A 27935-nucleotide genomic window follows, 5' to 3' on the forward strand; every position below is an offset into this window, starting at 1 on the left:
ACTCCTCATAAAACACATTTTCGAAGCCTTTCAGGAGCCTTGCTGCCCTTCTCTGGACGCACTTTGGTATCAACATGTCCTTTTTTAAAGGGAGCTAGGGCTGACTGGCCCATAGTTTCCACAATCTTGGCCCTATTGGAATGGGTTAGAAGTGATTATTAGTAGCACTCGAAATGAGGAGTGTGAGCAGCATACAATCCAGTTTTTACACGTCTGCACACATCGTTGTATAAATCTTCATGCCTTTTATAGACAGCTGTTTCTCTAAGAAGACATCACTAAAATCCAGCAATGTTCCCCATGTGTCAGGTTTTTTATTTCCACCCAAGAGCTGTGATCACCCTCTTGCAGAGGGCAGCCAGCCTTGGTGAGAAGCAGCATTCCCAGCTGTGCTCCCCAGGAGCTGGCAGGTGAAGCCATCTATGAGCCTCCTTCCTTGTGCAGGGACCCCAAAAACACCTAGCACTGGGCCCAGCCTGTCCCTGGCAGTGGTGAATAAGGATTTGAGCCTGGCACTGCCAGGGCTGGACCCAGCCTGTCCCTGGCACTGCTTATTCAGCAGTGGGGCTTGAGCCCAGCCTGGGAAACAGCTCGGGCTCATCTCAGCTCCTCTGAGAGCTCCACAGAGGAACAGCAGGCAGTGTGACTCAGCCTGTTTATTCCTTCTCCTCCTTTCCATTCCTGCTGTCTTCCTGTAGCCATTCCTGTAGCAGAAGGGAGCCTACACAACAAGTGGAGAGGGACTCTTTACAGGACAAAGGGAATGGCTTCAGACTGAGAGCAGGTTTAGATGAGATATCAGGAAGGAATTCTTTACTGTGAAGGTGCTGAGAGGCTGGCACAGGTTGTTCAGAGAAGATGTGACTGCCCCATCTCCGGCAGTGTTCAAGGCCAGGTTGGATGGAGCTCTGAGCAGTCTGCTCTGGTGGAAGTTGTCCCTTCTATGGCAGGGGAATTGGAACTAGGAGGATCTTTAAGGTCCTTTCCAATCAAAACCATTCTACAGTTCCATGGTTCTCTGCCTAAACTCCCAAGTAGCAAAACTGTACATGGCCAAAAGCTGCTCTGTTTGCCCTCTGCCTCCCCAGCCCCCACTCAGTGGCTGTAATTTCATAATCTTTAAATTCAGTAGACTTTTCAATGCTACTCCTCACTCCCTCCTCGTACAATAGGTTGTGTAATACCAGCAGTGCATCAGACAGCTCAGGAAAGGAGCTAGAGTTACTATGGAAACACAAAACACCTTTCTTTAAATTTCAGGGAAAATTGCCAGCAGACTTTAATGAGGGTACATCAGATTTCAGCCTGAGCCAAACAATTTGTCTGTTTAATGGCTAGATCTGCAATGGAAGTGTTTTGAAGTGTGAAGGTGGCTCTGTGTCTTCCCCACCGCCCCCAGTCATAGCCTACAATGGGCAGGTTGACTGCTGAGTTGAAAAACATGCTGAATCTTTAGAAAAACACAGATCACATTTTGAGCTGAAGTAAACAATAAGCAGCTTCAGAGGCATTACTGCCTTTGGAAGAGTTTGGTGTAGGAAAAGAGAGCCTGATAAACTAACTTTTTTTTACCCATTCAGAGAGTTCTGATACACAGGTAATAAATGTGCTTTTATTTAGGTGGCTGGAACAGCCTTTAGGACCTTCAAGCCCAGTCTTGGAGCTTCCTCAAAGCCAGGAACACAAAAAAACCTAAACAGGATCTTGTGAGCCACAGGCTCTTGTTGCTGTAGGAGGTAAAGGTTACTTTTTCCAGAAGATGAGTCCATTCTTCCTCTAGAAATCAATAATAAGTGATTAGGCAAGCAAAGCTCCTGAAAGAATTACTAGGAAAAGAGCTCTGGGAGTTTCTGTCTTAACATTCAGATTTTTTTCAGTTTTGTTTCAATTAATTTTTTTAATGTATTTGTCAGCACACCAGTATCAGAACCAATACTGTTAAACTACACTTTTAAAAAAGGGGAAAGACAGCTAAAAAATGTATACAAATTTGATTTTAAGGAAATTATTAAATTACTGCCATGACTATAATTGCTTTTCAGCTTGCTAATCTTCCAGAGGGGCTGAAGATGTGTTTCATCTTCAAGAGAGCTCTCACTGGATTATCAGAGTCTGAGCTTCAGTGGCAGCAGACTGCTTCCTGCACTGCTAACTCTGTCCTTACAGGATCAATCCTCTTCAAGTTAATGTAGCTGAGCTCTCTCATCCAGTTTGCCTTTTAAAAATAACATACACCCTGCTTTGATAACAAGATTTGTTTGAGGCTTGTAGCTCTACACTGGCCTCTCTAAGCTAAACCTTGCACTTTGTTGTCAGTGTGCTGTGTCAAATGACAGGTTTGACAGTTTTGTACTCGCTCCCATATTTGTCTCCATTAGCAATACTCACACACCGAGTGCCCCCAAGAGCTGCTGGAGGTGGTTTTGGTTATTCAAGGGCTCTGCCTCTGAGGCTGTGGGGTGGAGGCAGCCCTGGTCTCCCAAGCCATGGAGGGGGTGCAGCCCCCTGAGCTGCTGGGCGCAGCCTGAGCCAGGCTTTTGGGAGCAAGAACCGAGGCTGTGCAATGAAGACACAGCACAGGCTGTGCATCTCTAGGCAGGGCAGCTGCTCCAGGGCCACATCATTCGTGCTCAGTCATCTCACAAAAATAGCTTATCAAGAGCTCTATATTTCTTGGCACTGTATGTGCAGGGCGAGCTCCTTCATTTCCTTCCCTGTGGCAGGAGCCTTCCCAAAGCCACACGGTCTCTGTAGCCAACAGAGCCCTAAGCTGTGCCTCTGCTCCTCCTTACTGGGCTGCACTGGTTCACACGTGAATGTGGGTATTTTAAGTGTTCTCTGCAAAGTTCCTTCATGCTCTGTGGTAATTACACTGGACTCTGCTGTGCTGTGTCAAACAATTGGTGTAGGGCTGCTCCTCATGCTGCAGCTGAACTGTCACGGGGTGGGTGTTCCTCAGGGCAGGTAGGGGTAGATGCTATTTACCATCATTTCAATCACTCACATTCTGATTATTTTTACTAATGCAAATTACCATCTTTTTATGTCACTTCAGCCTATTCACATTCAGAACTTGCCTGCTTCCCTTTCTTTTCCCAGCTGAGAAAATCTTTTCATTATCAACAATGATATAAAAGAAAAATCTGAGGGGATTATGTAAATAAGTGATTGAATCAGCACTTCTGCACTTATTGCCAACATGAAAGTGCTGTGACATTTGCACAGGAGAAAAACAAAGTAAATACAGATTCTTTTTCTGTCTATTCCCTACGTTCAGTTAAAAAATTAAAACTATGGCAGCACTTGTCACAGCAGCTTTTACTTAACAAAGAAACATAGGAAGAGATTCATTACAATGTCAGTTCTCTAGGCTAATGAGAAATTCACCTTTCAGCAGATTGGTCATCAGCATCCATCTGAAGTTCTGTCACTGGTATTGCATCCCTTCAAATAAACAGCACGGTTTTGTCTCATGAGTTTCTGTTTGGGGCCAAAACCCAGTGGCTCAGTTCCGGTCTAGCTGCTATTCTGGCCTTGTGGTCTTTGATCTCTGGAGAAAACAAAGAGAAATCAATGCCAGTGGGCTGGATGGGGTACAAGGTTTGCAATAAAAGCAAGCTCTCCAAATCTGGCTCATCTCAGGGACCCATTACATTACAGTAATGCAATGTAATGGCTCGTGGCTTCCTTCCATTACCGAGGCATTATTTTGCAATCTGCTGTCAGGAGTTACATAAAGCCTTTCACAGCAGAAATGCATGCATATGAAAAGGGCAGGCTGGGCAAACTGTTTACCTCTGTATTTCTATATTTGTATTGATATTTATTACATGAAGCAAATGGAGGGAAGTGCTGAAAGAGCTGTGCATTTATTTTATCTTTCTGTCTCAGTGAATCCACTCCTGACTTTTCTGCAGGCTGTGAGGGTTCAAGGTCCCTCTCTGCTAATGCAAGGTCAGTCAGGGCTCTCACACACTGCAGCAGCTGGGTCCCCACATCACATACATGGGGATAATGCCCTGTTCTGTGTCTGGTTTCAATTAGTGACATATGTCATGCTCTTATCAGTGCAATTCCTGCTGCATGCCCCTTCCTTCAGCAAAGGACAATGCTGCAAATACGAGGAACAGCAGCTTGTGGCTGAGGCAGGGGCTTCAGCTCTTTAACCAGTCTACCAGTCCACAACTCTGGCTTCATCCCTTGCAGCATGAAAAACAGCTTCTGCATTTGTTTGTTTAATCCAAAACTTATAAATAGCCTCTGCCAGCCCCTGACCCAGCAAGACCTCAGATGCCCTGCATGAATTGTTCATGGGGGAGACAAGGTCAGTGCTGCTTCACACACTTTGCTGCTCCTTGTTCTACTCCAGAGAGCTTTTGCTAGAGGCACAGAGGCAAACATGCCCAAAAAGGAACCACAGTTTCTCCCTCATACAGAGTAATCCACAAGGATTGCTCTAATACATTCATGCTTCCTGTTTTATGTTCAAAGGGATCAGCACTAGAATAAAGTCACTATGAATCCAGAATGTGCTCTACCCAGTGCCAGCCATTTCATTCCAGCCTTTGCTGCAGCCTGCATGGAAACACCAGAGTCAGGGAGAGGGACGTTAAAGGCAAGGTAAGATTATGTTTATGATACCACTCCAAGCATTTTTGGGGCTAAGTTCATCATTACTTGCCTCAAACTTGTTGCTAAGCAGAGAGGGCTTTCAATGACCTCAACAAGCAAACTGGGAACCCCTCCATGCTTTGGCTACATTTTCTTCCCTGCCTGCTATTTTGGTCACTTTTCCAAAGCATGAATCAAGCAAGCTCTGGATGGCTGTGGGCCCCTCATTCTCACTTCTCTGTGGATAGGAAATGAGAAGTGTTCACTCAGCACCTTGCTGGCCCAGGTCAGCGGCAGCAGTGCAGTTACTCTGCAGATACCTACTTTAATTAGGGGATCTTTTCTTTGCCAGCAGACCTGGGCAAAGCAAAATGAAAGCTTGGAGGCAACGAATTGCATTTTGCTCTTTTTTCTATTCGCATTTTCGGCCTTTGTCAGATCTTTTCTTACCAATTGCATTTAATTCCACTTCCAGTGGTCTCTGTGATGCCACATTAACAGTATTCTTTTCCTTTTAGATGCGTATTCCTAATAATTGAAAGAGCAGGAATCTCTGTATTCTTCTTTATCCAGGAAACCATTCACTACCATTGTTTGTCCCTAGCAACCACAGTATCACAAAAAATATTTCTCATAAAGAAAATTCCAACAATTCCACATACACAGACCTGCACGGAAGAAGTAAGGTGTGTTCAAAGACAGCATTATGCAAGGTGAATCCAATACTTCAGATTACCACAAACATTGACACTATGGCAATATTTTATATTCTGAGCTTGCCCACCATAGTGATGCACTTGCTGACCAAGATAACCCTTTGTCTGCTGCCACTGTCCATTATGGATGCCAGATTCTCAGGCAGCTAAAATGTGCACCAAAGTCTTCCACTCGAATCAGGAGTGACACCACTTTCACACAAAGGGAGATTCTGCCTTTTGCTAGAGATTTCATTCAGGTTCAGTCTCTGCTGGAGACAACGGGAGAGCTGGCTCTGCCGGCGCTGCAAACAGCATCGATTTTGTGCCGCCGTGCTTGGAGGAGGATGCGGAGCCGCTCCTGCCCTACTTGCTCTGTTCCCATGACAACACCCTGCAAAGCAGCTCCTGCCAGCTTCCCCCTGACTGCCTCATCGCGCCCGACAGCGTGCCCAGGCTCCGGCTTTCAACCCAGACAACGCCTCTTCCTTCAATTGCCGAAAGCTTTTTCCAAGGAGGAGAGATCTGTTTGAAATAGCAAATGGTGTTTTGTTAGGCAGAGCAGAGGTATTAATTGAGCTCCCGAGCAGTCAGACACAGGGAGAAAGGCTGAGTTTGGTTTGCCATTCCTGCTGCACCCTGCTCCTCGGGAGTGTAATCAGGAATGACTTCTGGGTTGGCTCCAGGGCTATATTCTTTTCTTCATTAGTGCTGCTTCCTTCATGCTGAAGTGAATTAATATCTAACAGCACTTCGAGTAACTCCTGATTTCATGTAGTAGATGGCAAATAGTTGCTTGGACTAATGTTCTGGACAGAACAATCTGCTTTGCTTGGGGGTGAGCCTTGTCCTGCTAGTCCTCCAAAAGCTGTGTGCCTCCTGGCATTCCATGGGCAAAGCCTTGAGACTGATCAAGCCAGCAGCTCTTCTGGCAAATGAGCAGGAGCAGGTGAGAAATATGGAGCACAAAGATGAGTTCAGGGCATTGAAGCTGGGTGGAGGAAAGTAGGATGAGTGTTCCTGCCTGCCACTCCAGTGTAATGCTATAGTGAGGTCGAGGATGATATTATTTTTTTTTAAGCTTTTTTCCTGTACAGGTTCTAAGCTTTTCATATGTAGACCAAGAACTCAGTCTGTGGCTTTGGCTGTAGCACACCAAATTGCTCAGTGTTTGCCTCAATGGATGCATGTTGTCATCTGGCTAGGAGGGAATCAAAATTAGGCTTGATAACCAAAAAATGTCTGAGATCCTTACTAGGACTCACCAAAGGAGCCAGAAAAGGACTCTCCAGGGCTGCCTAACCAAGAGGAGCTTGCAGCTGAATGCTGATAGTGTTAATCTGTCCCCTTTCTGCCCCATGAACAGCTCTGTGACTGTGAAGTTCTCTGTCCTGGCATGGCCATGGCCTTACCCAGGACAGGTTTTGTGAGGTGTGAGTGACAGCTCATCCTGGGCACTTAACAGCAGCACCTGAACTCACTGGGCCTGGCTGAAGAGTTTTGCAACGCAGCAAAGACTCAGGATAAAATCCACTGCAAAAGTCAGTTGCCCTGGTAGACAGAAAGCATTCTGTGGGTTATTGAGTTCAGGATATCCACTGGAAGGCTGTTCATCCTGCTGCTGGGTGGCCACAACACAGGTATTTTGATTTGTTCCATTGTCAGTGTTGGTCCAGCCCAAGGATTTCTGTGACTCCAGCATCAGCCTGCACAGAACCTTCCACTTAATTAATGCCTTATTTGCTATTCCATTTTTTTTGATCTGAGCCTTAAAGACCAAATCACGTGTACTGCAAATTACACAATGTCCATCCTTAACTTGGATGGCTTCAAGCAGGTGCTGAGGAACAATTAGATCACTGTCTGTATAAGCTGCTATTTAACTAAGAAAGAAAAGACAACTCTAAATAAGACAGATGCAGAGAGAGCTGAAAGCTTGCTCACACTGATAATGAAAATTAATCAAACATCATTAGCAGTCTCCAGAGAGTTCAGTACATCATGTGCTTCTGAGATGTGCTTCTGGTTGTTCTCTGCCTGACAAGAGCACCCACTTTTCTCAGCTCAAGGGCAGAAAAGAGATTTGCTGCATCAATTAAAAGATTAAAATCTGGGGCCTTATTCAGAGAGAGCTGGGTGCCTTTCTTTGGAAGCCATTTGGGCCAGCCTGTGGCTTAGTGCTGATGAGCAGCCAGGATCTCTGGGGAGGTCAGTTAGTGCATGAAGGTGATTCTACCAAATACACAGCCTTGCTTTTCCTCCCATAGAGTGGGACTTACCTGGAGACTTACCTCCATTCTGTGCAGTGCTCCCTGGGAGGCTGCTTCTACACCTAAATGCAACTGTGATGGGTGGGCAGCATATTCCATGCAAAAGAGCTGTCAGGAGAGTTGGTTACTGATACCAGTTTCCTAAGAATTATTTTAGCACACAGTTAATTTTGCTAAAACCTCATGTCCTTCCTTTTGCCATCCTGCCTCTCTTTTTCATTGTCCAGGGTGCCCTAATTTGAATGCATCAGCCTCAAAAGCTGGACACTGAGTCCATTCCATTTGTATTGTGTTCAACACACTGGACCCCTGGTTAGAGCTTCTGAGCTTTCCAGCAGCTGAGTGCTTTGTTTGGGACTTGTGTTAGTGTCCTTTGGATCTGGTTGTTTACTCACCACCACCACTTATGTTTATAGTTTTGTATTGTGGGAGTTACAGGGAAAATAACTCACCTTGCTGGGCAAAAATGTGTCTGTTCAGGCTTAAAAAATCAAGAGAAAAGAATCTAAAAGCGTGAGAGAAACTCAAGGTTTGTGTTATCACATGAGCACATAGTGATGCAGACATGCAGCCCTCCCACAAACCAGTCTTAAGGCTGGTGCATATTATTCCTTCATCCTGTCCTGCAGAGCCCTGAGAGCTTCTCCTCTGAGCTGGGCCTTGGGGATTGGCCCTTGGGATTGACCCACTGGCCTCCCTGCAGACGTGGCAGTTCACAGTGCCAGGGAAGGGGCTGTGCCTTTGCTGTGCCTGGCCTCTGCTGCATTGGTTACCTGTGACGCCTGGGAGCAAGCAGGACACATTTTTCTCCTGAAGCAATGAGAGGTACATCGAGATCACCTTAACTTGATTTGGGATGGCAGAGAGTGGAAGTGCAGGGTGAGCAGCTGATGTGGGCTCATTGTCATCAGTGTCTTCTAATACAATTTGTGATTGAGAGCATCCTATTAACTCCCTTTGTACAGACTGCAGGGATTCATTGTGCTGGAGCTTTCTCCAAGTGGCTTTTCTGCAGCTGCCACTGTGCTCAGATGCTCTCTGGATAGGTACAAGTGAACCCAGCAGGCACTTTCTTGCTGCTAAAACACTGACCAGGACCATGAGAGAGATGTCCCCATTCAGACCTGTCTCAGCCCTCACAGCTGAACCTGAGGTCTTCACTCTACTCACCCCTTCATAGGAAGTCACTGAACAGGACATTGGAAGGTGGTTCATGACCTTAATGTCACAGCACACGAAGCAGCAGGAGGAAGGAAGGAAGCAAATGCCAGGCAGAAGTTTTCTTGCAACAAAACGTGGTCTCAGTTGGAGCAGATTTAACCAGAAGAATGCTAAGCTGTAAATGCCAAGTTAATTAGCCCTCATGCATAATTTGTTTTTAAAAATACACTGTCTTCTACTGAAGGAACAAGAGCCCATTTCCCCTTCTGTTAGGCTTAAAAGTCAACCTGAAAAATGCCATTGAAGTCTAAACCAAGAAGCATCACGATGCTTTCAGTAGAGAAGGTCTCTCTGAGTAGGAGCTTAAAATCCACAGATTTCTTCTCTAAGCCTGCCAAACCAGAAGGCTGAACAGCCTTTCCAGGGCACCTCTCACACCAGACCCACTTCACTAGATTCTCATATAACTGCACTGCTGAGGCCCAGTTTCTTTGTTACTCTAGCTCCAAGCCACATTTTGCTCAATTATGGGTTTTCTACTTCCCCACCAACAATCAAAAAGGCTAGTGGCAAAGTCCTGAACATTTTCATGTGTTCTGATCTCTACTGGCCTGGATAAAACCAGGTCACTGGGCTGCAGCTCATTCATCCTGAGCTTTGTCTTCCACCCAGGGTTTTGAAATGGTCTTTTGATTTGTGATCTAGGAAAGACCAGTGATTAACTCCCAATTACATTTTTATTTTCAAATTATTAGCCAGTGCTGTCTGGTGTTGCACAGTTTCTCTTTGCCCCGGTTCTCCATGACTCAGTATGTTTTGCATCTGTCAAGTGCCTGATCACTCTCCTGATCTCCCCATGTGATTTTGTTTGTGGAGGAACAGAGGACTGAGATTTGTAGCAACACTTTAAAATATGTTGGTTTTCTCACTGAGGTCACAGATCTCAATATTGTTCCTTCCTTTACACAGTATTTTTCAACGCTGCCTTTGCCAGCATTGCCATTGAGATGCTTCCCAGCTGGCAACCTGGAAAATTCCATGGCCAGCTGTGCCTCCCTGGGTAACAGAGGTACTTGACCATCCTACCTTCTCCTTACTGCAGAGAGAGTTTTTAGGTGGCTGGGTCCTGGTCTCCTTCCCCAGTCTTCCTGACAGCCCTCTCATAGTGCTTCATCCCTTGGTATGAGTGTCTGGCCCCCAGGCAGGGCAGCAGCCACCTGGGTGGGCTGCTGCCAGCCAGAGCACAGGGACAGTGCAGCCCATGGCCCCCAGCATGTTCCCTGTGCCCTGGCTGGGTACCACAGCACAGGAGCCGTGCCAGCCCCACAGGCAGTGAAACCACAGAGGCACCTCAAGGTGTTAGGCAGTGGTTTCCTCACCTGCAGCAGCTGCACTGAAGGGAGGAGGTTGTTTCTCATGGTTTCTGAGAGAGAGGGGTGAGAGGTGCTGAGCAGTAAACCTGTGCTGGTGCTGGCACCGTCTGGGGGGAGCAGGTGGAGACACAAGGGGCTGATATCGGTGCTATGATGCCCGACGGGCAGGAAGAATGATGCACAGAACTCCATGATATCAGAAGGCTAATTAATTCCTTTATTATACTATATTATACTAGAACTATATTGTACTAACAAGAACTATCTACTAACTGGATAGTAGATTGTTAGCAGATAGTAGAACTATCTGCTAACTAACTAACTAGAAAACCCCTGACTCTCTGCCCGAGAGTCTGACACACACACATGTGGATCCAATTGGTCAATGAATCCAAACTACCATCACCAGAATCCAATCAAGCAATCACCTCGGGTAAATAATCTCCAGAACACATTCCATATGGGCACAAACACAGGAGCAGCAAATGAGATAAGGATTGTTTTGATTATTCTTTTCTCTGCTTCTCTCACAGCTTCTCTCAGGAGAAATCTGAGAAAGCTAAATGTCTCTGTCTTCAGAGGGCATGTGAATACCACAGGCTGAAAGAGCATTAAGAGCTCCCCACCTTCTGCAGATCCCCCCTTGTGTCTGGGTTCTGGGTGGGTTTAGGTTTAATGAGCACATCGCTTTACATCACCCCTCTTCTTGAGCAAGCCGAGGCGCCTTTCTGGAGGATCCAACCGCGTCTTCCTGCAGGGGCAGCCACGGGCCCCAGGCATCCATCGATCCTACCACAGCCAAATAGAGGAGACAGAGTCCCTGCAGCTTCCCCCCCATCTAGTTCTCCTGCTGCCATGGCTTCCTGTTATTCCTAAACTCCCGATATTTTTAGGTTGTCGACTGTCTTCTCACCCACTTTGGGACTGATGAAATCTCATCCTGGGGAAGTGGTTGGAGCAGCACTCTAGTAACAAAATCATTAAATCAATCGCCTTTGCAGCAAAGCCATCTCTGGTGAAATGTCACTGATACCTGCAGTGTCATCTCCAGGGCCTGCAGGCTCTCGTCAGCCATGTGGTTGTTAACAGAGGATGAGGAGGAGGAGACCAGCACATGGCTGAGCTACTGCCAGCAGTGCAGGGCCCATGGAAAAGAGAAAAAAGAGGAATCTCAGCTTAGGAAAAGGAGCAGACTTTCAGTTAATGGAAACCAGATACTTCACCTCCATCTATTTCTATTAAGCAGCAGGTGATAAAGCAATACAGGCCTCAGTTGATGTTTGTCCCATAAAATAAACCCAGCAATATACAGCCCCAAGACATATGTTTATATAGAAATAAGTCATCAAGTTATTTGCTTCTGAGACATAAGAATTAGATTTGTTTTCACAACATGTTGAGCATCACTCCATCATCAGTAATAGAAAAGCCTGTGAAAAGGACCTCCTTGGAGAGCTATTAGATAACAGATTACCCTGGAGATAACTGTGAAGAGACACCCCAGCAACTCTCATCTAATCAGCTGCTCTGCTGGTGATGAACAAACGTTGGTGGATGCCAGCAGGACCCAAAGTGCATGTGAGTGATGGCTCTAGGTCTTCTCCTGGCAGTGGCCTCTGACTTTCCACTGCAGAATAGTCAGCCCAGAAGGAGTTAGGTAGCAAACGTGGTGGAAGGAGGTGGGGTTGTGGGCTGACCCCCTCGCTGCAGCCCCAGAGTGCTCCTCCTCTGCTGCTGCCTGCCCACATGCCCTGGGGTGCATGACTTGCAATGAGGTACAGACATGAGTTGGGAGCCTGACAGCCACTCTCCACCACATCTCCAGGTCTCTAAAATTTTCAGCGAGTGTTAATACCTTGCCCACATGGGCCGTCTTAATTGCAAGGGCCCAAGCATCAAGATCCCGCATGTTCCAGCAGCTTTTGAAGCTCTGCAATGGGCTCACCAGGGTTCTGTTTAATGTCTTCTTCTATGAGTGCTTTGTCTTGGCTTTAAGCATGACCAAAACAAAGACAAGACATGGTCTTGGAGGGAGCAAGGGCATTCTGTCCCACCACATTCTGCTGACCACATGAGCACAAGGGACACTGCTTTGGCCTAGGAGCAGCTGGCTCACTTACCCTGAGGCTGCTTGGGAAGGGGATTGTGCTTGCCCTCACCTGTGAGATGTTTACATGGTGACATTAACCAGCTGAATAAAACATTCAACAAAACCCTCTCCCACCCCAGAGGCTTCCCATATTATCCTCTCACAGCTGTTTCTTTATCTCCTGAGTCCTCCTCATCCCACATGGCTGCAGGCATTGCCCTCTTCTCTGCCCCCACCTCCTGCCAAGGTCTCTTGATTACAAGGCCTTCCTGCAAACCCATGCCAGGGAGAGGTTGCCAAAGGGGCACAGGCACACACCTGTGCTGGAGAGGAGCAGAAGCAGCACCCAGGGCTTGTGGAGCTGGTCTGCAACACTCAGCTACTGTACCATTTAGCCCTGAGGCCATGCCAGTACTTGACACAGAGATCTGATATTACCTCCCCTATTCTATAATCTCTCTAGACTGAGGTGAATGCCTTTTTCCCATAGCAGCTGTCCTGTCTTATCCTGTTCATAGGAGCCACCTCTGGAGGTCCCCCAGCTCCAGGGCTAGCCCCACTGTGCAGAAGGGATGGAATTTTGCCCATTGATTTTCTATTTGCATGTACTGGGAATCTGCTCTCTAGCATCACAAATAAATCTAGAATCCTGTAGCAGCTCCAGGAAGCATGAGATATTATTTTTGCCTGTACATTGGTTCTTCTCATTTTTTTCTCCATTTTATTGCTGGAGCCTGGTTTCTTTCCATGCTCAGAGAAAATGCCAGCCCAGCATTGAGGAGAATCAATTTCACTGGGCATGGAGTATTGCTGCTCCACCAAAGGTTGTTGCTGTGGGACTTGGAGTGAGTGAAAGGATAATTTCTTATCTGTAAGAGAGACCTCAATTACTGCTGAAGCATCCTGAAGCCCATCCAGGCAGAGACAAGAGTCCCTAAATCCAGACTCAAAGTTTTGGGGAAGACCCTGATCTCTGCCTTTGGTCATGTTGCTGTGGCACTCATGCCTCACCTCTCGTGTTCTGGCCCCTTTCTTTTCCCAGCTTTCCAGAGTTTACAAAGGACTCTCATATCCATCCTGTAAGCTAACTGAACACAGCAAAAACACCAAAACAGCTGTCCAAAGGGTAAACCTGGAAACAGCAGGATCTCATAGATCTCATTCCTCCCTCGGAAGGAGAGCCATGGCCACAGAAGGTTGGGATTTCAAGTGCCCACCTTCTAGCCCAAGTGCTGTGTGCCATTTAACCTGCCCTGGTTAATTCATCCCAACTGCCACTCTCCCTCTCTTCAATGGCAATTCCCAAGAGCATTTCCAAAAGCACTGTAGAGCCCCAACACACCTAAGAGTGAAACAAACCCTTTTCTTAACAGAGACATGCACTGAAAACAAAATAAAAAACAGCCTATCTAGCACACATGCAAACAAACAGTGATAATGGTGTAACTTTATTTAGATTTCATTTGACATTTAGCACAGTAATATGCACAGAAAGAAAAAAGTACCAAAATACCAAACTCATAGCATATAAAATAATCAAATATATTTCATATTTAGTGAAATATTTCTACAACACATCAGTGGGACTACCCTTGGCAGCCCAACCCTGTAAATATACATATATTTATATTCATAGCTGTGTTTTATAAAATACTGTATGTAGAGAAAGCACTGAAACTTATCACCAAAATAGAAAATAGCTCAAAATACAGATAGTTCAGGTTTGCCGGATACACCCAATATCGAAAAGAGGTTCAAACCCACTGCAGGAGATGAAGCTGCAGCTGAGATGCTCTGGCAGGCATGGGATGGCAGGGTGGGCACACACTGGATCAGCTGGCAGCAGCCTGGCTGCCAAAGGCCATGAGATGACAAAACTTTCTGCTTCTCAGCCAGAACCATCAAGAGGATTCCGAAGCGGGAATTCCGGCGGTGCTTGCGGCTGCTGCGGGGCCAAAGCGCTTTTGGAAAGTCAGAGCTACCAGAGCAGCACAACTGCATCCCTTAAGGATCCAGCTGCAGCAGGACTGGCTGTCAGCAGATGCACAACATCACAAGCAGATTATTCTGAATTTTAGAGATGCCTGTTCAGCAGATGACAGCGATTCATTCGCAACAGGTGTTGAAAACATAAAAAGGTGCGTTTGTGCGAGGCCAGGCTCCCCCAGGCAATACCGTGTGGCACGGGAAGCAGCAGCCCTGCTGCTCCAGGACAGTGACACCAAATGAAGTGCTTGGCCTGGCAAAAACTCCCACCTCCCCTGAGGGCCATCAAGGGTTGCACTTAAGAACCCAAGCAGCTTGTAGGCAGGTATGAAAAACATGGCATTTCTGGCAGCAGCACTGAAGTGCAGCTGGAGTCAATAACCTGCACCAGCCATGGCCCAGGCGCTGCAGGGGCTTCAGGCTGGGTGCTGGCTGGGCAGGGAGAGGCACGGGTCCTGGTGGCAGGGGCAGCCAAGGGCACTGCTGCTTTCCAGACAACACACTTCTGTGCTCATTTGTTGCTTTTTGGCCCAGTGCAATGATTGATTTACTTGACTACCCCCACAGGAAGGTAGCCAAGACTTGCCCAGAGGATCTCGAGCCCCAGCACTGGTGCCAGCCCCCACACTGGGAGATCACCCTGGGCACCCTTCCAGACCCTGTTCCTGTGTTTCTGCCACGCCACTGCAGAGAAGCCTATAACCCATTAATAATTCTGCGATTGCTCTTTGTCATCAAGCCAGCAGTTGCATCCCTAATTACATGGCAACAATACAATGCTAACAGGATGAGCTATAATTCCTAGGTGGTATTAACATTGTTATTTTACTCTGAGTAACTTCCTGGTAATGGTCATTTGAATGTGGCAATATCAATTAAGTGAATATAAATGCTTAGCTGGAAAAATCGTTAATAAAAATCTCATTCTGATAGCCTCTAATCACAGCTAAGTACAATTACTCATACGAGGCCACTATAAAAAGTTTTTTTCTCATCAGAAGAAATTCATAAGGTTTTCTCAACTGTTTGTAATAAAGAGGGCACTATATAGAAAAGTCCAGAAAATAAGCACACGTTTGTTTCTCAAAACCCATAGATAAACATGACAATATCTCTAAATTACTGGCTACAAACAGGATTTCATTTAGCTCTACTCAAGCTGTAGCCTAGTATAAATGGTTTCAAAGCAGCACGTTGCTGTTTCATCTGGAACAGCTGCACAGGATTTCTTTGATATCAAGCTCCTGCCTGGGGACGGTGTTTCAATTTCTCTTTATGCCTCCAAACTGAAACAAGGAGGAAAAGACATTTAGTAAACCAGGTGCTTTTTTTTGGGGAAAAAAAAAAAAAAGCAGCATAATTTGGCCTTGAAAGCAGTTCTAAGAAATAATTTATCGGTGCAGTGGTGGCAGAGCCACGCTGTGTCTGTCCCTCTGTGTTCCAAAGGAGACAGGGAGCCGTGGCTGTGGCTCCGCCGCGGTGTGTGCCTGGCGCTGTCCCCAGGGCCAGCAGCTGTCCCGGCCACACGGCAGGTGGGTGACCTGGGCACGGAGCAGGGACAGGGACACCTGCGCTCTGCTCCTGACAGGCACCAGCCCCTACATCCCTGCTGCGCTCCCCATGGACGCAATCAGCTGAGGAGGGGCACTCCTTGCCCGCTCCCTCCGAGGCTCCTGGAGCCCGGCAGTCCCAGCACGGCAGATTTCAGCTGCACGGGGCTGCAGGACATCCCAAACGCCGGGGCTGGTCGCGACAGGCAGTGAACAAGGTGCTGACCTACATCACCCACCAGACACACTTTCTTAAGCGGTGAGCAAAGGTTTTTTAGGTTGTTCATGGCTGAGCAGCCGCAAGCGCTGCCTGCCAAGGCACCCAAGTGCGAACGCCCTGTCAGGCACTCGGTGCCCGCCGGTGTGGTGAGTCAGAGGCAGCAATCAGTGAAACATCTCTTATTCACAGCACCCTGCAAGAGAGAGCCCCATGCTGTTCCTGGGAGGAGGGGTTTGCCCTGCCTGATTGCCTGCAGGGCCAGCCACCACGGCTACACACGCTTAAGAGGTACAGCACATATTTATCTTTCTTTAGTGAGATAAGGCTGGAAAAATCTGGGACACCAGGAGGAGCTCGCAGGAGGGCTGCTGGGGTAGTGGGGGAGAAGTGGCTACACCATTATCTGCAGGCAGGATCTCTCTCTCAAACATTCATGTGGGTTTATTGGCCTTGCTTCATAAATATTTTCCAGACAAAGATTTGTTTGTGAATGCTGTCAAAGCTTTCTGGTGACCTCCAAAAAGTACATTTCCTAAGGCATTCCCCTGTGCATGTCTTGTCAGACACCCGCTTTGATGCACAATGTTTACTAGGAGAAAAAAGCAGCAAAAGGTGACAAAGGCTGCCAAAAATCGGGACTCCATTTCAAAATTTGATGAGCTGATGCAAACAATTTCTGCCAGGGCCATTGACCTCTCACTCACCTCCAGCAAAGGGAGGTGGGAGCAGCTCTGGCAGCTCTGTGTGGCCCTGCCAGGGGGCACTGCCAGCAGGCTGAGGGATGCACATGCAGCTCACCTCCCCAGACTACTTACTGCTCTCCTGCCTCAGCACTGTCAACGCCCACAAACGGGATTTCCTCCCTGTCCATCTGCCCCAGAACGAGGTGGTGCTTCTCCATGTTTATGACACACTGGAGAGAATAAATGTCTTTAGGTAAGAGGGAAAACTGCTAGTTAGAGCGGTCCCAGCTCCCCCATCAGCATCCTGCTGGAAAACTCCTACCTTCAGAGACTTCAGTGTCTGCAGCCCAAAGGAAAAGGGTTGGTCGTTGTCTTCTGAAAAAAAAAAAAAAAACAGAACAATTCAGATTTATACATTCAAAATGCCCTCCTGGGCTTTTTGTCAGAGACTCCATCCTTCCTTCGTGGCTGCTCCGCTAAGCAAAACCTTGTTTATAAAGGGACTGACTCAAAGGAGAGCAGGAGGGCAGGAGGGCAGGCAGATGTGCCTGCAGCAGTTGCTCCATCAGCATGGCAAAGCCAAGCTTGTGAACACATCCTCCCCCTTCCCTCTGGGGACCCAAACAAGAACTACTCTATTTGGATTTTAACACCTTCCTAAAGCTCTGTTTTTCCTGCTGGGGGGAGAGGAAGCAGCCCCCAGCCCAGGGAGGAGGAGCAGAGGGTTGTGCACTCACCCACGACGAGGGCAGCGCACTCCACGGGGACCGCTCCCACCGTGAGCGACAGGCACTCGATCTGCCCGATGGCTTTCACCTTGTTTGGCAAGGAAACCATCTCCTCTTCCACAGGGAGTGCTTTGAGATGCTCCTTTAACCTGTGGGCATTGAAAACACTCCTAACATCAAATGGCCATGGCTTGGCTGTTCCAGCAAGGAGCAAATGGTGTTTGGAGGGTGCTTACACCTGAAGTGCTCTTAGCCTGCTCATTTAGCAGGCTGTTGTTGGAAAGCTGCTTCCCTGGCAGGTTCTGTGGGGGTGCTCTGCAGGCAGCCAGCAGAGCTCAGCATGACCCACCGTGCTGCCCAAGCACAGCTCTGTGCTGCGTTTTGGGTTTTACCAGAGGAATCCTTTTCCTACGTTTTCCCGAGACTCGGGGAATACGGAATTGCTTCTGATGTAGCGTGGGTGTAAGGAAGGGTTAGCTCACTCCAGTTTCCATGAGTGGAGCTGACACTGTGTCCCCATGGAATCATAGAAATGATGAGGCTGGAACAGACCTCTAAGGTCATCGAGTCCAGCTGTGTCCCCAGATGCCACACCCAAATTTTTCCTGATACCCAAACTAAGCCTCACATGGCACAGCATAAAGCCATTTCCTCTAGTCCTGTCACTCATTACCTCACTTGAACCTCCTTTTGGGTAGTTGTAGAGAGTAATAAGGCAACCCCTGAGTCCCCTTTTCTCCATGCCAAACATCCCTCACATCCAGGGTGGCCCAATCCGTGTTTGTCAGTTTGTCAGGTGCTGCTGCTGGCTTTGTTCTGAGGAAATGGGGACAGATCAATCACATTCATCCCAAAGAAAAGAAAAAAGGACGTCAGAGATACCTCAGGTATAGTTTCTATCTAGACTCTTTGAAGCAGTCTGACAATACTAATTAAATATTTAGCTTCAGTTTCTCTTTTAAACTGAACTAGAATCTAATGGAAAGGCTGTTTGAGGTGCAGATCTCTCCCTCAGATAAAAGCCAGATCAAGTTTCAGCTATTTGAGGTACCTTTCTGCTGAGCCGCATTGCAGAAGTGCTTGTGTGTGTCTGTCTGTCTGTCCATCTGTCCTGGGGGCCAGCCAGCCCCCCTCAGAGGCTCCAGGACTGAGGTGGGCATTGCCCACACCATTTAACACAGGTACAAGGGCTGTGAGGGGTAGCAGGGAAAAGGAACTGGATCCCCTCTGCTGCTTTCTTGGAGTCTGGCCTTAAAAATCAGCAGGAACACATCGATCAGAAGTTCCTGAGTTCCTTGGCTGCCTCCTGCTCCTCCTACAGCTCCACAGGGGATTTCTCATACTGGCAAGCTGTGAGCCTACTCTGCTGCTTTCCTCAGGATGAGGGGGAGAGAGTGATTGGCATCATGACAAGACACAAAAAATCTTTGAAAAAGAAAGGGGGAATTGAGCCTGAGCATCAGACACACAAGTGCTGCTTTGAGGCACCGGGTGCCCTGAGACCTGGGCAGCAGGAGCAGGCTCTGACCTTTCTTCAGTGCTCTTTGAAGGACAGGGCTGCTGCAGCAGAGCAGTGCTGCAAGAACTGCACTGGACACATGTAACAAACACAGGGAGCAGAGGAGCTGCCCCAGAGCACGGAATGCCTCCAGATGCCATCGTCTGGCCATCCTAAGCTTGCCTGAGCAGCTCCACAGGTTGTGACAAGGTTGTAGTAAGCACAGCCACCTTCCTGTCACTAAGCACTGCTGTGCAAAGAAGTAATTAATGTCAGGAGAGAGCAGGCACCATTCAATCAGGGCCGTGCAGTAGTGCTCAGTGAGCAGGTGTCATTTTCTGGTTTTTCATAATTATTGCAAGTTAGCTGCAAAAAGCAATGACTCCATGGGAATAAAGTGCCAAAACCTCCTTGATCTCCTCTGAGCTGTTGCCTGGTCCTGTTGCTCAGAGATGACAGAGTTTTGCTGCAGATGGCTGTCAGACATCTCTAATAATGCATAAATACCTTTCCTTTTCCTTTAACCAGGAGAAATTTGTAACTGGGAGCAGCATCAGACACCCAGTTCTGAGAACATGCATGCACACAGTTTCTTTACATTGGAAAATGTAAATACATTACTGGGCCAGCAGGCTGGGGGCATGTCCAGCAGCCTGGTCCCTGCCCTGCCCTGGGAGCCTGCAGAGCTGGGCTGGGCTGCAGCTCCATGCCTGCCCTGGGGACACAGAAGGCTGGGGAAGGTTCAGCTGTTTTGTGAGGCATGAGTGACAAGCAGGCAGTGAAAAAATATGAATACATCCAACCTTCTGAAGGGATTCCTTCAGTGGTGAATAGGCTGGCACCCTATTCTGTTCCACCTCCCTGCCATTTAAGATTGGGACAGGATTTGGTTGTAACAGGAGGGTGAGGGGCTTGCCCAGCCCTTCTAGAATGACCATCACTGACATGGGCAGAGCTCCAGCCCCAGGACACTGCCAGGTGCCCTGCTCCTGCAGCACAGAAATCTGGGATATTTACCCTAGCCTGTCCAGGCAGGCAGATGACATGAGGTTGTGTTGTGAGCCGGTGTCCACCACGGCCTTCAGCTCCTTCCCCGCACACTGCAAGAGCAAGAAGAGATGGGAAATGATGTGTGGGATGCAGGATGAGCCCCAGAGTGTCCAGGAGCTCTGGTGCCCATGAACTCTCCTCATGCCAGCCCATCCCTGCTCCTCTGCACTCTCAGAGTGGGGTCCTGAGCCCTTCCTGGCTCATCTGTATGAGTTTCTCTGGGTCTGGATTGAAGGCTCTTGAGACAGTAGTTCGTGTTTGGACTCAGGTGTTTATTATTTCTTATCAGTAAAACAGTCTCACTACTGTGAGTTCAGCAGCTTTTCATTAGCAAAGCACAAAATGGCCAACGATCTCTTGTTCAAGGTCTTTTAAGACTAAACTATCCAATTAAGAACTGACACCTGGACTATTTTCCCTTTTAACCCAATAACTGATCCCAAAGAGCTGCAATGCGGAATTTCTGCCCAATTACAAAATGCCACCCGAACCCATGAAGAAGAAGGAAGAGGAAGCATGAAAGAGAAACCCGGGACGACACCCTGTGCCCTCCATCTTGCTTCCATCCACAACACACTAAAAATCCCAAAACCTAAATTTCTCACCAAGTAATACACCTACACCACTCTCTATAATCTATATCACAATTCTGTGGATTCTAGTCTATCTTGAAGTCTAGGAAACTTTCTCCATGAATGAGGGTCAAAGTCAGTGCTCCCATGGGGGCCAGGACACCCCAGAGCAGACAGGGAAATATTCCTGGTACCCTGGGTTCCCACAATTTGCCCCTGCAGAGAGCAGATGGGCAGCCCAGGCAGGAGGGAATGCTGTGGAGAGTGGGAAATACAAATGAGCATGGGGCTAAGGAAGAGAAATGTGAAATAGCCCTTGGGCAAGAAAATAGGGATGGCACTTGAGGAAAACAAGCAGGCTGTGAGCACAGGAATTTGCCATGGATAATTATACCCCAGCATTTCAGCATGCTGCCCCAGCTTAGCTATCCCTCTGCCCAGATGTGCAAGGGAAGACATCCACCACACCAGTTTGTAATTCCCAGGTGGGCATCTCTGACCCAGCAGCCTGGAGCTGCAGAGGGAGTGCATCCCCAGAGCCGTGACAGTCCTGTGGGAGCACAACCTGACTGGGAAACATGGAGAGCAAGAGCACAGCCTGAGACTGTGGGAAATAAAATCTGCAGGAAAAACCCCACAAACAGCTGTGGAGGGACTATTACCTGGCAGCTCACCACTATGAGCTCTTCACCCTCAGTTTTCCCCGGGCTGCCCATTTTGGTTTGGTTCAGCTTGTTGGTCTGTGATGAGAGATCCTTGGGAGCCCAGCTGCCTCGGCTGGCTCGGAACTTGGATAAGTTTGTCTCCATCAGGCGCTTCTGCAGGATGTTATGTGGTTGCTATAAGGGAGAGCACACACAGAAGAGCTGGGTGAAGTCAGAGAAAATCCACAGAGTGGCCTGTGCCACAGACTGCCTGTGGGGCCCATGGACCAGCGCTGCTGTCATGGGAAGTAGGTCCTAGAGTCTCACTCTCCCTAATTCCCAGGCTACAGCTGTTCTTCCCAGCTAGTTCTGGCTTACCTGTCTTTGACAGAAAAGAACTTTGTTTTGCAAAGGGAATAATGCTTTCAAAGTATTAACCTTTGAGACCTCAGAGGGATGCCTTATCTTTTACCAAACTCAAAATAAAGATTTGATTGCATATAGGAATCCAAACAAATCCAGCCTTTTCAATCTAGTGTTTCAACCACAACTGCCTTCATCTCTTGATGAAGGGAATTCTGTAGTGATGTGAAAAATTAGGCAGTAACAAATCACCTTTCCAATGGTATTCACCACCTTAGTATGAAGAATGTCTAAAATTGCCCTCTGTGCCTCTTTCTCCTGTACTTTTATTAAGCTGCTAAATAGGACCAATCCTGAGTGCCATAGCACAAGAGGAAAGGGAGAGGAAGGAAAGAGGTGAGCTCATCTGAGACAGGTAGGTATTCTCCCAGAATTGCCAGCACTTCTCTCTCTCTGTGTTATTTCCATTTGCTCTGGGAGAAGCATGTTGCCTCTCAAGATCTCCTCCAACCTCTTTCCCAAAAGCCTTTTTATGTTTAATGTTCATCTCAGATGGATGCACACACTCTGCTGGAGGTGAAATGACTCTGCCTGATTATCTGCTCATTTCTCTGCCCGGCTAATCTGCCCTCCCCATTAATGCCGTTCCTTCTGATTTTAATTTCTCCATGGTGAGACATTTTACTGGCTTAGCCCTGAATTTTTGCATTGATGTTAAACCTTCCTCTGTGTCTGCAGAGACATCTGAACCAGCAAACCTCCTCATCCCAAGGGAATATCAGAGCCGGGATAACTTTGAAAACCTCTGGCCGTGGCTCCCCAAGTTGGCCAGTGCCCACCCTTGTGCCCAGCATGTTCAATAACACCACTTCCAGAGGTCTGCTGCAAGCTGGCATCGTGCTGAAATAGCTGCAGCCACGCTGATGCATCCGATCGCGCGGTGGGCGCAGCGCGGGCAGCGGAGCTGGCCCGGACTGATGGGCTGGGGCAGCTGCAGCAGCACCAGTGGGCACTGGGACGTGTCAGCTCCTTGTGCCCCCACTTTCCACCCTCCTGCTTTCTGCTGCTGGAAGTAAAATCCCATTTGGGGCCGCAGGTGCTGTGTCTGACCAACCTGCACAAAGCATCTCCTGAGTCTCAGCAGTAGCTCCTGGTGGGGGGATCAGATCTGACATGGTGCTGCCTTCCCAGGGGGGCCAAACAGCAGAAACCAGCATTACCTAACTGCACTAAAGGCAGGCACTGGCTGCACTGGTACTGGGCCCTGTCTGGGAGCACAAGCAGATCAGCTTGGAAGTGAGGGCTCCCTGGTATGATGCAGAACTGTAGGCACACAATCAGCACTGTGATCCCCTCCAGCCCTGTGATCACCTCCAGTGCTCCTCACCAGAGCAAAAATGCAGGCCAGGGTTTTCTGACAGTGGATGAGATGTCCTTTTCACCCTTTAGGTTTAACTGCAGCTCAGCAACACAAATTCTTCACATCATTTAAAAACAACAAAAGAAAAGATAGGGGAGCTTAGAAATAAATGGATGATGTTCACCCAGCTGGCCAGAAGAGAGTTTGTCACACAGTGGGCACCTCCTTTTGCCCAGCCCTACTCAGGCAGGACCAAGAGAAATTTCTGAATGCCATCATCCAGGACAGTCTGGGTGCCCTTCTGATCTGCCTGGCCTCAATCTCCAACACACTCCTCACTGCTATTTTAATTGTCATCTACCATTGAATTCAACCAATTTTTTAAACTACAAGTTCTCCTATGGATTGTTAATCAGTAACATACATGGGTTTTCTCAAGCCCTGGTTTTTATGAATCTTACATGGGATCCATCACCAAAAGGAAAAAAATCCATCACTCAGGAGTCACAAGTTACCAGCACAAATGGGATTGTCTTTTGTTGACACTTGCCCTTCTGAAAACCACAGCAAATCCTGCCTCTGGGGAGACAAATATTCCTTATGTTGTGCTCCAATACAGCAATAATCTGGCAGGAGGGGGCTGAAAAGGTTCCCTGCAGCACCATCCTGTCTCAGGCTATTAATTAGTTTGCTTTAACTTGGATTTCCCTTGACTCTTGTGTGCACCAGAGTGAGGGATGCTAGTCATGGAGATGACTCAAGTGATGGAGACATGCTTGGTAAATGGATAGTGTGCCAGGGGACATTTGCAAACCCACATTTTGCTGGCAAACTGCAAGCAGACCGTGTCTGGGAGGGAGGAGGGGAGGAAAACCTCCTCCTGACAGCAGTGGGGAAGGCAGCTGTGTTCTCCTTCCAGTGTGGGCCTGGCAGTGTTTGAGGGAACCCATATCACCTGGCATAATATTCCTTTGTATTGCAAAAAACTGTTGAATGTTTTATAAAAGTATAGAATGTTACATTTCATTGTGTCAGAAAAAAAAAAAATTCCTAGTATCATTCAGCGCTATATAAATACAAATCAGGATTTTTTTCATAAGATGGGTCCATTTCCAACCCCAATATTTGCAAAAAGCTATGACCCCCTAAAAATGTCACAGTGAAAACCAAAAGAAGAGAGACACCATCTATTGCTGACCTTATTTACCACTGTCTGTCAAAAGCACAAATAATTCTGCCCAGCTTTGTTCCTCTGTGATTTGTAAGCAAATGCATTGCTGCAGCTTGCAGTATTCATTTCTCTGGCAGGTTTCCCTCTATTTGGCTTCTAGCTCTGGGGATAACAAGACCCATCAACAATTTCACTGAGCTGGAGGTGAAAGTCAGGGAAGACACCAGCTCCCCTCCTCCACAAACCCATCTCAGGAGGTTTGCCCTTTCTTCTGTACCTAGACAGTCAGGACAGAGAAAAAAGAGTTTTAATCATTGACAGAGCTAATCCCAAGAAATAATTGATTTCTCTCTCTTCTTCCCACCCTTCATCCAAACTCACATGTCCCTGACAGCATCCTGTGCTGTCAGCCCCTCTCTTAGGGTGATGAGGGGGGACAGAGCTGCCCCCTGCCCCGCTGTGTGCCCAGGCAGCAGCCAGCTCTCTGGGCAAGGCAGAGCACACAGCATCACAGCCTTTTGCATTTCAGGCAAGACACACCAAACTCTGGGGTGTGCACAGCAGGGGAGTGGGGACACCTGAACGTGCTGCAGTTCACCCAGTGCTGCCCCAGCTGTGGGCACCCAGGGTTGTGCTGAGGGCGCCCAGGGGAGGTGTGAGGGCATGATGGAAACGGGAAATGCTTTTGTTGCCGTTGCTGCTTTTGTTACTATTTATAACTCTGCTTCCCAGGTTGTCAAATGATGCAGGGCTGTTCCAGACAAAGCTCCTCCAAACTGGTCTGGGGGCTCTGGGAGCAAGGGACAAGTGTCAGAGCACCAGGAGGAGCTGCAGGAGCCAGCACGCCCTGTCCAGGCTGGGAAGGGGGCCATGGTTACCCTGTCAGGAAGCCCCATCCCAACTAAAGACCATCTCAGGCCAGTTTTTGGGCTTCAGGAAAGAGACTAGTAGAGGGAAGACTCATCAAAACAAAGCCATTTCTGTTCTTTACATCCAGCATAACGTTTGCCAAATTCAGTGTATGCTTTGCTATAGCTTGATGTCATACTGGACAGAGGGCAGTACATAAAGGGAACAAGGAGCTGGAGTTCTGCCTGAGCCAGAGTAATTCACTGGGAATGATGAGAGCATTGAAATGGATGATCACAAGCAGCATTTCTCAAACCTGCCTGTGCACAGCATCACCAGGAGAGCTGAGTGATGGCACACAGACGGGGAATGCCAGCACACCCACCCTGCTGACCTGCTGCAGCCTGGCTGTGCACAGTACCCCCCACCAGGGCCACGAGGAAGGTGATTTCTCCCCAGAACTGCAGTGCTTGCTGCCAGCTGCCACAGTGACAGACAGGATCTGTTCTCACCACCTGTCGCCATCTCTGAGGAGCTGTTCCCTCATCTGTGCTCCTGCCAAGGCTGCTGGAAAAGCCCCAGGGGAAACCCTGCATTAATAACGCTGGGCACGCCAGGAGCCCCTGAGCAGCTGCGTCACCACGGCTGCCGCGCAGCTCCAGCACTGAGAGCTGCTGCTCCGTGGGGACATGCACAAGATCCCCAAGGAGGCCATGCAAACACCTTGGGCAGAGAGCTCTGGTGCCCTGGGCCTCCTGATCATGCTGCTCAGTCCCTCTGGGCATGGGCCTCCCAATTTGGGGCCACGCCAAAGTGAAGTCCCATATTTACCCTCCCACCGGAGGGTCTCCAGTCTCAGAGATGCACAATGTCCCACTCCTCTGGGGACAGCCCTTGTGACATCCAGGCAGCCACAGCAGTGGGGACACACAGTGTGTCCTCTCAGCAGTGCCCTTTGCCACCCTGGCTGTGTGAGGAGTGAGTGTGGCAGCATCCCTTCACTGCAACACACCCCGGGACACGTCTCTGAAATTGACAGGATCCTCTGTGCTGCTGTGGAACAGCCCAGTGCCAGTGCTCTCACTCTGGGGACTCCCTGCTCACCCCACGGGGCAGCAGGCTGTGGCCAAGGGAGCCCTGGCCACATGTGCCATCACCCCCACTGGGGCATGGGGACAAGGGGCACTGTGCAGTGGGGTGGCCCAGACCAGCTGGGGTCTCACCCCAGCCCCAGCAGCCAGATGGGCATCCCATCTCTGCCACATCGCTCCTTCTTTTTGTTCTTGAAGGGGTCTGGGAGCTGTGGCCCTGCCCAGGGCTTTGGCACATCCCTGGAGAGAGCCCCCAGGCAGATCCCCCTTGCAGGGGCTGTGGGTGCAGCAGGGATGGTGTGCAGCCATGGCACAGGAGCAGGGAGGACACCTCGAGGGACATTTCTGTGTCCAGGGTGGTGTCAAGGAGCCCCTGCTCTGTCCCTGGTGCTGGTACAAAACCTGGTCCTCGCTCTGCAGGGCAGGGCACTTCGGTGCTCAGTGCCCCTGGCTCCTCCTACCTGTTGATTCTTACCTGGCCAGAGCAGAACCCACATCAGGGACTCAGTCCTGCTCACTGGGGGTCACAGGGCCACAAAATGTCATTTAGGCTCTGCTGAAAACAGTAATAAAGCCACCCCTCCCTGAAAAGCACTTCAACTCCCTGCTGGAGAGCTGCAATTCACTGGTGACCAGGAGAGCTCCTTCTGAGCCTTTCCCTGGGCAGGAGCTTCACTTCCTACAATTGCAAAACCCTTTGGATATCAAAAAAATCACCTCCATGTGCACTGCAGAGAACAGCCAGTTCACTCCACTTGTCTCAGGCAGGCAGAGCCAAGCCTAACCCAGCTGAGCAGGAAGGCTCTGACAAAACAAAACACTAAAAATAAAAATATTTACTTTGGTTTTCAATAAAACCCATATCAAGCATTGGGAAAAAAACCCCAAACATTGTTTTACAAGGTGCAAGATTTTTTCAATGCTTGGGCAAAAAAAAACAAAAGGAGCTTTCCCTGGTAGATATGTTTTCTAAATTTTTCTCCTTATGTCAGAACTTTTGTTGTTACATTGGAGTATCCTTTCCCAGTAGAGAAAGCTGAAACATTTGCACAGTATTTAGAAATGCTCTCCAGCTCCCAGACACGGGGAATAACACCAAGTACAGGATCACATGGATCACTACATATGTAAATATTTTAAACCTAAAACTATGTCTCTTTGGTTTAAGAAACCCCATATATGCATTGGCCTTTATTGTAGCGTGATCTTGAGAGTTTTATATTTTGAAATACCCGTGACTATACTTCACTGAATCTTTATGATTGTGTGTCGTGTGTACATATAGATCACAGGCCAACACGTGTGTGTACATATGCATTGTATGAAGCCATTTTGACTTACTCTGACCCGAGAGGAATTTTGTACTGCAAACAGAATGCCATTTTCATGCAAAAGTTAAAAAAAAAATAATTTGAAAAAAATTAAATGCTATTAACTCTGAATGTCAGGCATTTAAAAGTACTTACTAGAATAAAACAGCTGTGGTTATAACTACCATCATATTTCTACTCCCTTCCATTTACATGCTATAACTACCACCATATTTCTACCCCCTTCCTTTTACATACTAAAGTCCCATTTTTTTACAATCAGTTCCCACACGCAACCAACTTCTCCTAATAGAAAAACAGCGTGAAGAAAGACACAGACGCTGCCCTACCAGCTCCTTAAGTCCCCTTCCAATAAACACAATAGAGCCTTACAGTATCCTTCGACGTCCCCAGCTTCTTCAGCCCGTCCAGAGGGAGGAGATCTGCAGAATCCTTGTGGATAAACTGAACCGCCTGCTTCATCCTCCTCTGCTGGCGGAGAGACGCCGCTTCCCTTATCTCCACTTCTTTCCTGCTCGGCTCCGTCAGGATGCCCGAATAAAACATCTCTGCTGCCTCTGCGAGCGGCCGGCTCGGAGAGCTGCGCGTCCCGGGAGCAGCGCGGGGGATGCGCTGCCTGCCGCGCTTTATACGGCGGCCG

The 27935-nt window shown here is 48.3% G+C and overlaps 1 protein-coding gene across 1 annotated transcript; it reads right to left on the reverse strand.

Moving 5' to 3' along the window:
* Positions 1–5: 5 nt before the first annotated feature.
* NRIP3 (nuclear receptor interacting protein 3) lies at positions 6–27841 on the reverse strand (the record flags this gene model as incomplete). The annotated part of the gene is made up of 7 exons (XM_084208715.1): positions 6–132; positions 16771–16868; positions 16961–17013; positions 17376–17515; positions 19882–19964; positions 21149–21325; positions 27668–27841. 7 exons carry the CDS (start codon positions 27839–27841, stop codon positions 6–8), a joined length of 852 nt encoding a protein of 283 aa, XP_084064841.1.
* Between the last annotated feature and the right edge of the window lie 94 nt (positions 27842–27935).

The sequence above is a fragment of the Fringilla coelebs genome, assembly GCF_963513975.1.
Source record: "Fringilla coelebs genome assembly, chromosome: 6".
In the NCBI taxonomy this organism is placed as follows: Eukaryota; Metazoa; Chordata; class Aves; order Passeriformes; family Fringillidae; genus Fringilla; species Fringilla coelebs.